This window comes from Ochotona princeps, chromosome 13, assembly GCF_030435755.1.
Source record: "Ochotona princeps isolate mOchPri1 chromosome 13, mOchPri1.hap1, whole genome shotgun sequence".
NCBI lineage: Eukaryota > Metazoa > Chordata > Mammalia > Lagomorpha > Ochotonidae > Ochotona > Ochotona princeps.
This window is the reverse complement of record NC_080844.1, coordinates 45,563,160-45,579,781: the sequence shown is the minus strand read 5'-3', so window position 1 is coordinate 45,579,781 and position 16,622 is coordinate 45,563,160. Positions and strand designations below refer to the sequence as shown.

The following is a 16,622-nucleotide window of genomic DNA, read 5'->3' as shown; positions in this document are numbered from 1 at the left end:
ATCCTGGCTTCACGTCTCTTACTCAAGACTTTTATGAATTTATTACTCTCTTTGAACTAAGGAATATCCCGGCCTCTTTCCAACATCTACTAAATAGAAGTTGTCTTTAACCATGTTGATGAGATTGCTGTTATGGTTCAGTTTGAAATTGGTTCACTTCCTTCTACTCAGTATTGTGGTTTTCTTTTTAATTTTATTTTTCTTCTGTTGATTTAGCCCAACAAACAATTAGTGAAAACCTACTAAATGCCAAGTCCTATGCTGAATGAATAAAATATATTCCTTAGTTTTGAGGAGCACACAGTATTCCTTGATGAATAGCCTATGAGGTACTATATTCCCTACTTTAAAGATGAGAAAATGAGATACTGAGCCAAGTCTATATTATGAGTGGTAGGTCTGTCTGTCTTCCAAACTGATGCTCATCCTGCTACAGCAAGCCCGTTCAGGGACATGTGTTTCTGAAAAGGACTTAAAATAAGATTTTATTTGTTTGTTTATTTTACAAGTGACTGTCTCTCTGTTACACACACACACATAGAGAGAGAGAGAAATAGGAGAGAGAGACAGAAACAGAGAGAGAGAATCTTCTGTTTATTGGTTCACTCCCCAAATGACTACAACAGCTAGACCTGGGCCAGACTGAAGTCAGAAGCCTGGAACTCCATCTAGGTTTCCCACGTGGGAGGATTGCTGCCGAAAGACAAACCGTCTTATGCTGCCTTCTCAAACTCATTAGCAAAAAATTGAATCAGAGTAGCCGTGCATTCTGATACAGGATGCGGGCATCACAAACAGCAGCTTAACACACTGTATTCATCACTGACCCCTCAAGAGAACTTTGTGAAGATAGAAACCATGACAACCAGCCAAGTGTTTTGTATAATGATAGATTGTGGGGCGGGGGGCAGTGTTGTGGCACTGTGCATTAAGCACTGCCTGTAGTATCACATCCCATATGGGCCCAATTTGTGTTCCAGCTGTTTCTCTTCCAAACCATCTCTGTACTAATATACCTAGGAAAGCAGCAGGAAGTGGTCCAAGTATTTGGACCCCTGCACCTGCATGAGAAATCTGTATGAAGCTCCTGGCCCTAGCCCAGACATGGCTGTTGCAGCCATTTGAGGAGCGAACCAACATGTGGAAATTTTCTCTCTGCCTCTCTCTCTGTAACTCTGGCTTTCAAATAAATAAATAAATAAATAAATAAATAAAACAGATCTTTCCGTTGTTATTAAGGTAGACTTTGGGAATTATTATCTTTACAACTTTTATCTTTTCAATGATTCTGGTTGATAGCCCAATAAATATAAAAGCTGGGTTACTAGAAATCATTTAGGTTTCAGAGAATGATGAAGGGAAGAACCTCTTACTTCCTTATCATTCTCTCTCCCTCTCTTACTTCCTGCATCCCCCAAACTGATCAGTGTCTTGCTTTCTCAACTTTTAAGTATGGAATATAATGTATAGACCATATATGCTACTTAACAAGGAATATTGTGTGCTTCACAGGGTTACAAGGTGTTTTATTCATTTAGCATAGTGCCTTGTATTTAATAGGTTCTCAGTAAGTGTTGGGTTGAGTCAACAGTAGAAAAATTTTAAAGTAGTGAAACTATAATACAGAATAGAAAGAAGTGAACCAGTTTCAGACTGACCCATAACAGAGATTTTATCAACACAGTCAAAGATAACTTCTATATGTCTACTTAATAAATGTTGGAAAGAAACTGAAATATTTCCACTTCAAAAGGAACAATCAGTTCATGCAAGTCTTGGGTAGGAGAAGTGAAGCCAATGTGTGGCTGGCCTAACAAGCAAGCCCAGTAAATTGCAGACCTTATGCCGAATTACTTCTGAATATCTTAATTTTAACTTTGTATAAAGCACAAAATTTGTTTTTTTTAACATTTTATTATTATTATTATTATTATCATTTTATGATACAGTTCCATATTCCCTTATCCCCTCCCCAATTCCCTCCTCCCCACCTTGTTCCTCTATATCATTACTAACATATAGTTCTTCATACTCAGTCATATGTCCATCATTGCAGGCATGGACAATGGCAGAAAGTCCAGAACCCTATTGTCAAGATATAGTAAACAGTTTCATTGTAAGTCCATCTTTGTCTAGAAGCAGAAATGCATACCACACTGCATCCTCACATCTGGATATTAGTCTCCATTTCACAGCTACTGTACATCCCCTTAAATGAAAAGTCATGATACAAAATCAACAATAGAAAGGAAAATCAAAATTTACAATGCCATGAAGTTAAATAACATGTTACTAGATATGACAGTCTCCATTACACAGCTACTATACATCCCCTTGAATGAAGAGCCACAAAACAAAATCAACATCAGGGAGAAAAAAGAAATTAACAACACCAAGAAGTTAAATAACATGCTATTAAATGACTAACGGGTAGCTAAAAAAATGAAAATCAAGAACCTTCTTGAAGAAAATGATGCCACTGTATGATCTACGAGTCACTGAATGATTTAATCAGAAGAAAGTGTTTTGAAGTGATGAAACCAACAGAAAACAACATAACCCATGTGATATAGTTTCCGCTGATCTTTGTTGAAGTGTGTCTCCTCCAGACAATAAACTGATGGGTTTTGTGTTTTAATCCATTCCACTAATCTATGTGAAGCACAAAATTTGTACAAATAAGAATTAAGAAGGAAGAGATGATGTTTGGATGGAGAGGCTGAGTTGTATAAATACTAAACCAGATTTAAACCCCAATTCCAATTTTTTTAAAGATTTATTTTTATTACACAGTCAGATATGCAAAGAGGAGGAGAGACAGAGAGGAAGATCTTCCACCCGATGATTCACTCCCCAAGTGACCACAATGGCCAGTACTGTGCCATTCCGAAGCCAGGAGCCAGGAACTTCCTCCAGGTCTCCCACACGGGTGCAGGATCCCAAAGCATTGGGCCGTCCTCTCCTGCTTTCCCTGGCCACAAGCAGGGAGCTGGATGGGAAGTGGAGCAGCCGGGATTAGAACCAGCACCCATATGGGATCCTGGAGCATTCAAGGCGAGGACTTTAGCTGCTAGGCCACACCGCCGGGCCCTAGACCCCACTTTAAAAGATTTTAAAGGTTGCTTCTTGGTTTTCACTTAAAAAGTTAAGCCATTCTTTTAAGTTACAGTCTTTCCTGTCTTGGAGGATAAGCAAGTGATAACCTATAAGTGATTGGCAAGCACTTCAGAAGATTATTAATTCTGGAGAGTCATTTCCAACTGAAAGAGAGAAAAAGTGGTGGTGCAAAAGCAATGGCACCACCTTGTGGCCCTTCTGGAGCTGTAATAACAGCCTTTGTTAGCAGGAAAAGCTCCACTCCCTGGTCTTGGTTAGAACTGCATGAGAGTCTAAGAAGCAATGGTATTACCCATTTTCCAGTAGCTCTTGACCCTTTGTGCCCTAATCAACTAAGTGAGATCATTTTTAAAAAGTAAAGAAAATTATATATATATATATATATATATATATATATATATATATATATATATATACACACACACACACACACACACACAACACATGATAGGAACAAGAATCTGCAGTTCAAAATTAATTAATAAAAAAAAAAGAACTGCATGAGGGGCTCCCAACAAATGCAAGTTTGATTTCCCACAGGAGCTCATTTTGCGGATACAGAAAAGTTGTGTCTGAGGTCTTCTGCTACTCAGGACAGATAATCACAGATCTGGGTTAGACAGGGTAAGCCCTGTCAGATTTTCTAGAGTGGAGTGGGAAATGGGAATCAGCTTCCTTCCCTACTGATGCTACCAACCTGGAAATGAAAGATGCTAGTGCCCAATCTGGGATCACTCACTGGCACCCCATTTCTTCCAATGTACTCAAAGTCCTTCCAATTCCAGATGGAGCATCATGAGAAAATATGATCCAAGATCTGAAAAGGAAGATTCTGAAAGAAATTGTTCATAAGGGCCTGGCAAATTTAATTTTTTTCAAGATTTTTATGTACCTGCAGATTTACAGGAAAATTGCAAGAGTTCAAAAGTTCCTATATTTACTTCATGCTTTCTACTCAGGTTTCCCAAATAGAAACATTCTATCATTATGCCTTCCCTTTATAAACCTCCTTTTCTGTCTTACTCTACACATGACAGACACATGTGAAAGTAAGTTGCAGCCATAATTCCCTGCTATTCTTTAATACTATCACATGCATTTTCTAAAAACAAAGTCAGGAAATTACCTTGATTTAGTAGTATCATCTAATGAACAGAACTTATTATCATTTTACCAATTATTCCAATAATAGCATTTATAGTGAAGGGAAAAAACAACCCATGCTCCATTCCAGGATCACATGTTACATCTAGTTTCTATTTTTTTTTCAGTTTGAAAAACAATTTGTTAACCTTTCTTTGTCTGTCATAACTTGGTCAGAAAATTGAGTACCAAAATAAATAACAAGAAATTATAATCCATGGGGGGGAGGAATCTCAAGAATCCTTGAATTCAGACTGATACGTGAAAGGAAAGAAAGGAAGCTCTTCCAGAAACCAGTGCCCACCAATCACTGCAGAGGGAAAGAGGCAGTTTGAAAAATCACCGTTTGGTTCTCATGTTAGTAATAATCAAGCTGAAGTAATCCATGATGATTGCTTCAAGTAGATGAAAGAATGATGAGAAGCAGGATATTAACGTAGAGTCGAAGTATCTCCACTCAAAATACACACTAATTATAACAGAAAAAATTTAGTTTTGCATCTGAGAAACTTGGCAAACACCACCTTAACAAAGGATCAAAGTCAGCACCACCAGTAATAAGACAAATAGACATTTGTGTACTTTCTGACATGAGGCACTGGGAAGGATAATCAACTGTTGGTTTTCCTCCCAAAAGGCCTAAGCAGCATTTAATCATTACAAACACAAAACAAACCTAGACTGAGGAAAATCTAAAATGTATGTAAATTATATTCTTTTTTTGAAAGTCATCCATTAAAATAAAAAGATTAATTTTTATTGGAAAGTCAGATTTAGAGAGAAGAGACAGAAGAAAATCTTCTGTCTGCTGATTCACTACCCAAATGGCCACAATGGCCAGAGCTGAGCTGATCCAAATTCAGGAGCCAGGAGCCTCCTCCGGGTCTCCCATGCAGGGGCAGGGTTTCAAGGCTTTGGACCTTCCTCGACTGCTTTCGCAGGCCACCAGCAGGGAACTGGATGGGAAGTGGGGTCTCCAGGACATGAACTGGTACCTATATGGGATCTCAGGGCATTCATGGTGAGGACTTTAGCCACTAGGCTATCTCTCCAGGCCTGGATTGTATACGTCAGGTCCTGAATTTTCACCAGAAAACTTAGAACTTCCCTCAGAGCCCCGCTTAGGCACATGGGATTAGGAGTGTGTCAGGGTGGGTGAGGGAGATCCCAATTTTCAAGGTGAAGGTCAAGCCTCTTCTGAGACTCCCTATGGGGAGATCTGTTCATTAGATGATACAGTTGTGCCCTTCAGACCTGCTGCTACTCCACGGCCACCAAGTCACCGACTCTAGAGCCAGATGGCCACACTGCTACTGTAAACTCTTCGGCCAGGACTTCAGAGTACTCTAGAACTTAGAGGCACTTTCCAAAAGGCATAAGACAGACATAGGGGATCATCTCCCAATACAAAAGCAGGCATATCTTCTCTCTGGGAATGAGAACTGGGAGTTAATTGAGTTAAGTGAATTTACAGTATGAGAATATCAGGAGACAATACTAAATAGAGCTCAGACTTTTTACCTGTGAGCTTGGGGGAGAGCAGGAGACCTGGTGCCATGAGGCGTCCCTAGTGTATTCCCTGGTTTCCCCAGTGCCGCCATCAGCTAACTTTAGAGGTGGGTCTAATGCCTGTCCCCTGCCATCTGGGTAGCATCTCTACCCAGGCCAAGGGGCTTTTCTGTCCTCTCTGAAGAATGGACTAGACAACAGTGAGAACACAGCTTCTTGGCTTGTTTTCTAGTGACCTATGGGATGATGAGCTCCAGTGCCTACTACTATACCAAGGTGATGTCAGAGCTCTTCTTACATGCCCCATCAGACACCGGAATCTCCTTCCAGGCCATCAGCAGCATGGCAGACTTTTGGGACGTGAGTATGGGATTTTATCACCTTTCTGTTCTCCTCTCTCACTCAATGGCTAACCATCACAGGCCAGAGTTCAGAGAGGCCAGACAGTGGGTCAGACTACATGTTAGAATATGATCAGGTCAGTCAGGAATTAGGTCAGTCCAAGAATCAGGCTGAATTATTGGGTTGAACTGGAATCCAGATGGAACAGGGTGAAATGGGGATGCTGACCAAGGAATCAAGCCAGGGGTAAGATGAGTGTTGGGAATCAGAGGTAAGCCTGACCTTCAAAACATATTTTTAATATGTTAAAAATGATCAGAATCTGGCCAAGGTTGCTAGAACAACTGAGGAGTTCCAGCCTAGGGGATTTATCCAAGTTAGGGTGTGGTGGGAATCAGGGATTGAGGGTAAAGATCATTCTGAGAATAGGAGTCAGGATGAGATAGAACTGCTCCCAACCAAGCTTATGGTACAGTTTGCCCAGGGTCCTCTACTGGATGGTTTATACTGGACCAAATGGTACAACAATAAGAGCTTGGGCTATGGCTCCCACTCCTTCATCTACTATGAGAACATGCTGCTGGGGGTTCCAAGACTGCGGCAGCTGCGGGTCCGCAACGACTCCTGTGTGGTGCATGAAGACTTCCGTGAGGACATTTTGAACTGCTATGATGTCTACTCAGCTGACAAAGAAGAGCAACGTCCCTTTGGATCCCTCAATGGCACAGCGTGAGTCAGCCCCCATCAACAACCTCTGAGCCTGACATCCTCCCAAGGTGTGGAACCACTTGCATTGAGTCATAAAGAACATTGAGATGTTCCAAGTGACTAGGAGGCATCTTTTTAAGTCCCAATTTTTGGGACTTGGTCTGGGAGTAAAAGAGGCATTTAGCTGACATAGCCATTCATTCCCTCTGGACTTCTTCCCACACCCAGGTCACAGTTACACTTGCGCTACTCTGCAGGAAGTGCTTCCAGGGAAAATGTCTTTGCCCAGAACTCTCTTGGGAGTGTCAAGAAGGAGTAGGGTTGAGGCCACTACAAGAGTCACAGTCAGAGCTTCCAACCCTTGAGACTGATAGGGTGACAGCAAGGGGTCAAATATGGAAGATGAGTAAGGGGACAAAGGGAAGAGGGTAGACAGGAAAAAGAAGTGGGAGGAAGTAAGGACCCATGGTGGAAAGTCTGGTGTTTAACAGTCAGCTTCCCAAGCAAAGAGTTGGAAGGATCTTTGTACACTGCATGCTCGAGGAGCTTCCCTTAGTAAGACACCTCAAGCTGGGGTCAGGAAGGGCATGGCTTTGTCATCGATGGCCATAACTGACATAGTGAAGTGCTGGGAGAGTAATGTGTATTTCCTTTCTGCCACTAGAGAGTTGGGATTATCTTGGAAATTTCTGACTCTTCTGTGAGATATTTGTCCTTCCTTCTCAAACAGCTATCAATATCAAATAAAATAATATTTGTGAACTTGTAAACCCTCTTCATATCTAATATGTATACATACATATATTTGCATATATCATATATTATACATATTTTAGATACATATTTCCATAAAATGCAATTGTAAGTATGTTTGCTTGGGTGCAGGACATTTTGAAATCCATGCACATAAGAAGTTTCGAAAAAGTTCAGGAAGAGACAGGCATTTGGTACAGCAATTAAGACTCCTGCATTCCATGTCAGAGTGCCTGCTTAGAGTCTTGGATCCACTCCTGATCCCAGTTTCCTTGTAATGTGCACCTTGGGAGACAGCAGATGATGGCTCACGTGATTGGGTCCCTGCCGCCCATGTGGGATACCTGGATGAGTTAATAGCTCCCAGCTTCAGCCTGGATAACCCAAAGTCCCACTGCAGGCACATGGGAAGTAAGCCAATGGATGGGAATTTTCTTTGTGTCTGTCACTCTCTTTTGACTCTGTCAAATTTTTAAAATTTTATTTTTATTGGAAAAGCAGATAAGATTGATAGAAGGAAAGACAGAAAGATCTTCCATCTGCTGGCTCACTCCCTTAATTGACTACAGTGGCTGGAGCTGAGCTGATCTGAAGCCAGGAGCCAGGAGCCAGGAGTCAGGAGTTTCTTCCAGATCTCCCAAGTGAGTGCAGGGTCCCAAGGCTTTGGGCCATCCCTCTAAGGCTTTCCCAGGCCACAAGCAGAGAGCTGGGTGGGAAGTAGAACAGCCGAGACATGAACCAGCGCCCATATGTGGTCCCAGCACTTACAAGGTGAGGATTTAGCCATTGCATTATACTGGGCCCTCTTGTCAAATTTTTAAAAATATCATGGAAAGTGTGTATTTTAAAAAATCCATCCTTTAATTGCGTTATCCATAAATTTTTTGAAGTAGCCACATACTATACACTATGTATATGTCAAACATAGACATACATAAACATGAGTACAGATTCAGCATAAGCTACATGTATAATTGATGTGAAACTGTGAAGCCCAGACAACCACAGAACCTTGCCATTGCTGTGGGAGCTGGGCCCTCAGCCTTGGGCCTTTCTCCACTCAGCCAGCCTCTTTTGCGGCAGGTGGACATACCACTCTCAGAATGAGCTGGGGGGCTCCTCCCACTGGGGCAGACTCACAGGCTACAGTGGAGGCGGCTACTACTTGGACCTTCCAGGATCCCAACAGGCCAGTGCAGATGTACTCCGTGACCTTCAGGAAGGGCTGTGGCTGGACAGGGGCACTCGGGTGGTCTTCATCGACTTCTCAGTCTACAATGCCAACATCAATCTCTTCTGTGTTCTGAGGTGGCCCCTTTCCCCTACTGCATCCCTCCATGCATGGTTCCTGGTTCTTTTCTCCAATGTTTGATGCCCTTCCCCAGACTTGTGCTCTGTGGTGGGAGGGGGAGGAGAGGAGGTCAAGGAACTCTCTACCAGCTTAGGCTCCCCTAAACACTCCCTCCCCACCAGGCTGGTGGTGGAGTTTCCAGCCACAGGAGGTGCCATTCCATCCTGGCAAATCCGCACGGTTAAGCTGACCCGCTACGTCAGCAACTGGGATTTCTTCATTGTTGGCTGTGAGGTCATCTTCTGCATCTTCATCATCTATTACGTGGTTGAGGAACTGCTGGAGATCCACATCCACCGGCTGCATTACCTCCACAGCATCTGGAACATCCTGGATCTCGTGATCATATTGGTGAGAGACTGAGGTGGAGGGGATGCACCTTGGCCACCACTCCACATTCTTCCTTTCAGTCCTGAAAACCTAATCACTTGCAGCAGCTCCCAAAGTGAAAGACAGCTGCCCTCTTGTTCAGCACCTAGGAAGCCCCAAATCCCACATCTCTCCTCCTCACCTGTGATCTAGGCCCTGTGCTTTTTCTTCTGTACTTGATACTCTGTTGCCCTTCTGACTTTTGCCTGTATAACCCGTCACTGTCCTCTTGAAACCCCTCCTTTTTCTGTTCCCTCCTATTCATCTCCATCTGCATCTTAGAAGCAGGACCAAGGCTCAGGGCTGGTAGGGATAGGAGGAGTAAGATCTCTTGGCTCCAGATTCCTGTGACCTTTACAACCTTTAGTCCCTGATCCTTCTCTTGGGCTTTGGAACACTGAAGCTGTTCCCCATCATGCTGATCTATTAGCCTCTGAGCTAGTAAACACCTTAACAGGACAGGAAGTTTCTTTCCCACCTGACTTGCCTGTCTGAGCTCTTCCCTGGACCCTCGTTGTTGAGCACCACTTGAGAACCCCTTGACTTTTCTGACACCCTATGTCCTCCATGTGACAGCTGTCCATTGTGGCTGTGGGCTTCCACATATTCCGAACCCTGGAGGTCAGTCGACTGATGAGCAAGCTCCTGCAGCAGCCAAACGCGTATGCTGACTTTGAGTTCCTTGCCTTCTGGCAGACACAGTACAACAACATGAATGCTGTCAACCTCTTCTTTGCCTGGATCAAGGTACTTGGGCAGCTACCCCTGTGTCTACCTCAGGGAACGGATTCTCCTTTCCCCAGTGCATGTCTCATTTTTCTTGTTTGGTTTGGTGCCTCCTGTGGCCTCCATAGGTCCCCAGAGTGGACTGTTCAGTGCTTTTCTCTTTTCTTCCTTCTCCACTTGGTTCCACATGGTTCTTGCAGATATTCAAGTACATCAGCTTCAACAAAACCATGACTCAGCTCTCCTCCACCCTGGCCCGCTGTGCCAAGGACATCCTGGGCTTTGCTGTCATGTTCTTCATCGTGTTTTTTGCCTACGCCCAACTTGGCTACCTGCTTTTCGGAACCCAAGTGGAAAACTTTAGCACTTTCATAAAGTGCATGTATGTGTTCTGCCCCCTCACTCCTCCCTGCCCTCTATTCTCCCTTTCCCCTCACTCCCAGTTCCCTGGGTCTGTGTGTCACTTGGGGAAAATGGCAGGATGTGTATGGATGGGCCTGTGCTTAAAACAGCTGTGTGAGTTTTGGGGAGCCCTGATGTGCACATGCTCTCCCCTAGATTAGATTACAGATGCAGAGGGTGATCTGTAGTTAGGAAAGTGGGGTATGGGTGTGGATTTGGATAATTTAGACTCTGGTGAAGCCTTGACCTTGTCTGTCAGTTTCACTCAGTTTCGGATCATCCTTGGGGACTTTGACTACAATGCTATCGACAATGCCAACCGCATCCTGGGCCCTGTCTACTTCGTCACCTACGTCTTCTTCGTCTTCTTTGTGCTTCTGGTAAGAGTCTCTGAAGGGTGGAGACATAGTTGAAAACTCCAGCCTATAGGCTCTCTATGTCTCCCACTCAGGCATAGGAGGAGTTTTTCAAACTGAGGATGGAGAGTGAGAGGAGGATGTCTGGATCTTCTGAGAGCTGACTAATATGACCAGCATGGCCAGTATGGTCAAGCAGCTTTCAGCGTATGAGGTTACCTGCAGATGCCTCCAGTAAGATCAAATCCCCATTCTCAGAGAATGTGAGAGGATAGCAATGTGCCTCATGAAGGAAGGCGGTTGCACTTGGAAGCTGCCTTCCTTCCTCTGAGGATCTCTTGGTGATCTGTCCTACCACCACGTGGCAATTGTTCTCTCTCCTTGCCTACAATGGAAGGTCTGGGTTTGGTTTTTATTGATGAGACCAGCACATTTTCTTACTTGATCAATGGTTGAGGAGACAAATGTGAATGGTGGGTAGCCGGTAAAGAGACCACAATTGTGCTCTCACCTTAAGAAGTTTCTGGCTTGGGGCTTGGCAGCGTGGCCTAGTGGCTAAGGTCCTCGCCTTGATCCCATATGGCTGCTGGTTCTAATCCCGGCAGCTCCAGTTCCTCTCTATCTCTCCTCCTCTTAGCATATCTGACTTTGTAATAAAAATAAAATAAATCTTAAAAAAAAAAACACATCTGGTGGCCTGCACTTTAAAAAAAAAAAAAAAAAGAAGTTTCTGGCTTTAGTGATGGGTAGATCACTAGATGGAGGTCTGTGGTATCTGTTGAGTATCTTTGTGGCCATAAAGGTTATTGCAGCAACTGGGAGTGAAGATACCAGGCTGACGTAGGAGCATGGCAGAATTGTGCTCAATGGCTGGACTCCAAGGACATGGGAGGTATAGGTGGGTGAGCTGTAGAGCTGAGGTTAAGAGCATTGGCTCTTCTAGAACATATATCTTGGGCATTCATGGGATCAGTGGGCTCAATGCTTTTAGTGGGTCTGGTGGTTAGGACCCAGGTCTCTTGCCTTATCCTCCAGAACATGTTCCTGGCTATCATTAATGACACGTACTCTGAGGTCAAGGAGGAGTTGGCTGGACAGAAGGACGAGCTGCAGCTTTCTGATCTCCTGAAACAGGTGAGTTCAGACTCAGGCTTTTCCAGCTGCACATCCGCATCAGGGTCTGGGCTCAAAGTTCTGTTTTCTGGTCTGTCCCTGACTGGTAAATGGCCCTATATCCTTGGGTCTTTGGTATCCCTGGGAACCTGGAATGATGTAGAGTAAGATGGGACTATGAATGATGACGAGACTGTGAGGACTGGCACCTGTTTCCTTTGCTTTGCAGAGCTATAACAAGACCCTACTAAGGCTGCGTCTGAGGAAGGAGCAGGTTTCTGATGTGCAAAAGGTTTTGGATGGCGAGCAGGGAATCCAGTTTGAGGATTTTACTAATACCTTGCGGGAGTGAGTGACCAATACATTTTCTATGTTGCTCCCTAAGTCTTTAAACCCAAACTATATATTTTACCTCTAAGCTTTTGGTCTTCATTTTAAGCCTTGGATCTTGCCTTGAAGGCCTCTCACCTTGGCCTTTAGAATCATTCCTTTACTTTAATCACTCAGACCATAGTCCATCATTTTAGACCTGGCTGAAAAACTTCTCAGATTAATAATTCGTATATTTATTTATACCTGTGGTGACTACCAAGCTCTGATATTTGTGTTATGTCCCCCCACAAACACTGATCTATTTCTCTAGCTGCTTTGTCTATGCTTCCCTATCAAAAATAGCAAAATACTATGAAAACAAAAACTTGTTTTAAGCCCCAGCTGTTGGCCAGGCAATGAGTAGGGGACAACATAATTAAGTATTTCTCAAAGTATTTGTCCTCTAGTTGCTCATAGACATGTAAGCAAAGAAATAACACCATGGAAGTAATTAAACAACAGAGGTTACTAAAAATGGAATGGACTAAAGACAGAGACCAGTTCCATTCTTGACATTTTCTGGATGAAGTGCTGTCTGAAAAAGGTTTAGGCGCATAAATAGCTTGCAAGTGGACAAGCAGTAGAAGACCACTCCAAGAAGAGGTAAAATTACATACAGAAGCAAAAAGCCCAAGACTAAGGCGCATGTGTACACATACTGGAATAATAAATGATTGAGCATTGTTAAGATACCAGATAAAAGGTGATCCTATCAGGAGAAAGGCCAGATAAATAGGCAAGGGTCACATCACCACTTTAGCCAAAGATGGGGTACCTGGGAGAAATTTCAAGGAACATTTAGACATGCATTTTAGGAAGATTTACTTGTCTAGCCATATTATGCAAGAAGGATTTCACTAGGCAGTGAAGGAGAAATGGGAGGAGGCAGATTATTTAGAGGCAAAAATACTCTGCAGTTATCTCATAAAAGATCATGATTTCTCACCCCAAGTAAAGTTTCTTGGGGTACATCCCAACTGGACCATTGGACTCAAACCCCAGCCTCAGGAAAAATTCACAGAATATGTGGTCCAACCTTGGAGTGCATGTGTCAGGACTGGGCCTCCTCAGATGCTGACACATGTGCAGTAGAAAGACACAACAGCTCATCTAGGCCAACAGAGGACGGGGAGTACCTCCTCAAAAGATGGAGAAATGGAGAATAAGCTGAACTCTGTCCTGCCCAGGCTTTGCAGCAAATGTCTAGGTCTGTGGGTATACTAAAGTAGACCTGGTCAGACAATAGACCCTAGAAAGATTTTCTCAACCCTGGTGCAATGAAACCAACATAATCTCAGAACTATCAAGACCACTCAAGCGGCACCCTCAGAGCATTCTTCCCTACATCAAGGTCTCTAAGGCAATATTAAAAAAACATTTCCATCCCCTGGAGCTTTCTGTAATAATATGGGGGGATGGTGGAAAGGGAAATGGGAAAGAAGGTAGAGAGTAGGAAGGGTAATCACTGTACTTACAAAACTGTATCATGGAAAAAAGAATAATAACAATAAAAAGCAAATCAGAGGAAAAAAGATTGCAAATCTCTGAATCTAGTTAGCAGGAGTCAGGAGAAGAAACAGTTGATGTGGGAGGAAGGGGTCAAATCGCTGGTCTTTGGAGATCCTGGCTTTCCCATGAGATCCCCTTCTTTCCCAGAGAGCAGAGAAGCCAGGACTCCAAGAGCGGAGCTCTTGCCAGTCTAGCAGAAGAATGGTGAGTTAGCAGCCAGGAGGTGACAGACATTGTTTCATGTCCTGCTCTCCTCAGGTTGGGGCACGCAGAGCATGAGATTGTTGAGCTCACGACCGCCTTCACCAGGTGCGACCAGGATGGCAATCAGGTTCTGGATGAGAAGGAACAGGAACAGATGCGACGGGACCTGGAGGAGGAGAGGGTGAGCTGAGCCGACTGGTGAGGAGGCAGTGTAAAGGAAACTGCTCACCCACTTCTCTCCCCAACACTCTCAGAGTACAGATCAAAATTAATATCCCCCTCAGATGAGCAGAAGAAAGTTCCCTAGGTTAGCGGTCCTCAAACTGCATGTGTTGGAATACCCTGGGGAACCTTCAAAATGCCTCACACTTACTTAGGCCACCTAGACCAGTTGAATTGGCTTTGCTGAAGCATAAGGAGGCATCAGTAGATTATAAAATTGGAAGCCAGTGCTTAATCCTGAGAGCCTATTAGGGCAAGTTTTGGAACAGTCATTTTCTCCCCTCTGTTATCTGACTTCCCAATAGGTGGCCCTCAGCGCCAAGATTGAGAACTTGGGCCAGTCCATTGTGAGCAGCCCATCAGGTGAGCTAGGTCCAGAGACCAGCAGAGCAGAAGGCCGCATTTCAGAAGAAAAATTCTACATGTACGTGCACCCAGTGGCCCAAGATTGCTATTATTGTAATACGCTATCTTGAGTTTCTTTCCATAACTTTCCAACTCCCTGTTCCAGCCCTGAAAAACCTACACTCCCCTGCTACTCTTCCTAAATGACTGGGCCTTACCTTCCTGGTTCCTATCCAAACACATACCATCTTGTTACCCCTGCCCTGTAGATACCCCAGACCTGGATACATATTTCTGCTTCCTTGGTTTCTCTCACATCCTGCACAGGCTCACAAGGAGAGTTCTGGAGCTTGAGACTGTTCTGGAAGGAGTTGTATCCCAGGTTAACGCTGTGGGATCAAAGCTGAAGTTGCTGGAGGGGAAAGGGCAGCTAGCTCCCTCCCCGGGCATGGTGAGTGGCTCTTCACCTGCGTTCTCATACATCCCCACAGCTGAACTCATTGATCTTCTACCCTCAGAAGGTAAGGGAAGGACATTTTTGAAAATTCAGGCCCTTGGGAAAACACAGTGGTCAATGTGTCAGTGGGAAAGGGAGGGACCAGGAAATTGGTTTTCTGAGCCTGAGACTTGCCTTGACCTCTAGGACATGGTCTGGGTCTTCACCTACCCAGGCTACTACAACAAACTACCATCAGCTGCTTTACTTATAAACACAGACATTTATTTTTCATTCTGGGAAGCTGGGAAGACTAAAGCCAACATATAGCGTATTCAGTATTTGCTAAGGACCCAGTTCACAAATGGTTGTCTTCACATAGCAGAAGGAGGAAATTCTCTTTTATAAAACTACTAACCCATTCATGAAGGCCCCACACTCGTAACTTACAATGTCCCCATCTCCTCACACCATCACATTGATGGCTAGCATTTCAGCCAGTTGATTTGAGGGAGGGACACCACAAACATTCAGTCTACAGCAGTGTGGGTTGTCTGAATCATATCCGGGGGGGGGGGGATAAAAAAAAAGTGATGAACTTTCTTTCAAGTAACTTGTCCCCCCCCTTTTTTTTCTTCCAACAGAAGCACCAAGCTATTTGGGAACACTTGAATTCAGCCCCTGCTGTGGCTCCAGCACCCCGGAGTTTCCCAGAGAGTGGTGAAGGGAACCCCTAAAGCATCAGACAGCAGGCTCTGCTCAGCCTCCTAGGAGGCCCCCTCTGTACACCCTGAACTTGTAAGGCAACAGGCCCTGTCATGGCTACTTCCAAGTCCCACCCTGCTTCTGGTGTTGTGAACCAGTGTTTTCAGTGCGTAGCCATGTAGCTCTGTAAAATAACTCTTCTCACCCCCTCTGCACTTAGCTTTACTGTGGTGGCCAAAAATACCACCAATAAACAGGATAACAGAAGGGAGGGTAACGACTCTCTCCAAACACACAGTAGCTGTGCTTCGTGAAAAAGGTAGACACCAAGAGCACAGGCAAATGTCTCGATGTCTTCTTAATTGCTGGGAAAACTGATCCCTTGTGCATCTAGACACATGGCTAGAACCCATAGGTTTCTTATCATCCCCTGTAGAATTTCCCTGTGAAAGAGAAGAGGGAAGCCTTGAGCCTTTCACAGGGTGATTGCAGCACTGCAGAGGAGTGAGTGGCATCCTTCAAGAGCAAAGTCAGCCACCAAGGCCCTTGTGGAGAGTCAGCCACATGGCATTCCACTCAACCTTGGGGGCTGAGGGAGCAAGCACACCAGGAGTCTACAGGAAACCAGGAAGGAAATGGTCTCGGCACTCAGAGAGGATTGGATAAATTTGCGGTGGACTCTGGCTCTATTCTTCCCTAGAACAAAGTGGTTTTCCCTGGTCATTACCGATAAAACTCCTTAAAAGAACTAAGATTTTCAAGATTATCAAAATAAAATAAGATTTAAAAAAAACTTAAGATTTTGCATTTGCTTCAAGGAGGGAAAAAAAGAAGTTGGAACTGTGGGACAGCCCTGTGCTTGGGCTGAAGTGGGTTCAAAGCATTTGGATGGTAAAAGGTGCAGGCAGTGATCCCAGGAGGCAGCTTGGCTGACCCAGAG

At 44.2% G+C, this 16,622-nt stretch overlaps 1 protein-coding gene across 1 annotated transcript in view; it reads left to right on the top strand.

The window, feature by feature from the left end:
- Positions 1-16,270, top strand: part of PKD2L1 (polycystin 2 like 1, transient receptor potential cation channel) — a 39,042-nt gene extending 22,772 nt beyond the window's left edge. The window contains exons 4-16 of the mRNA XM_004580243.2: positions 6,002-6,129; positions 6,587-6,840; positions 8,656-8,880; positions 9,046-9,274; positions 9,869-10,039; positions 10,219-10,400; positions 10,680-10,800; positions 11,812-11,910; positions 12,119-12,237; positions 14,029-14,155; positions 14,502-14,620; positions 14,869-14,992; positions 15,622-16,270. Of these exons, the coding sequence (XP_004580300.2) occupies positions 6,002-6,129; positions 6,587-6,840; positions 8,656-8,880; positions 9,046-9,274; positions 9,869-10,039; positions 10,219-10,400; positions 10,680-10,800; positions 11,812-11,910; positions 12,119-12,237; positions 14,029-14,155; positions 14,502-14,620; positions 14,869-14,992; positions 15,622-15,714 (1,991 nt within the window). The 3' untranslated portion in view covers positions 15,715-16,270. The remainder of the gene's footprint in view (positions 1-6,001; positions 6,130-6,586; positions 6,841-8,655; positions 8,881-9,045; positions 9,275-9,868; positions 10,040-10,218; positions 10,401-10,679; positions 10,801-11,811; positions 11,911-12,118; positions 12,238-14,028; positions 14,156-14,501; positions 14,621-14,868; positions 14,993-15,621) is intronic.
- Positions 16,271-16,622: the final 352 nt, after the last annotated feature.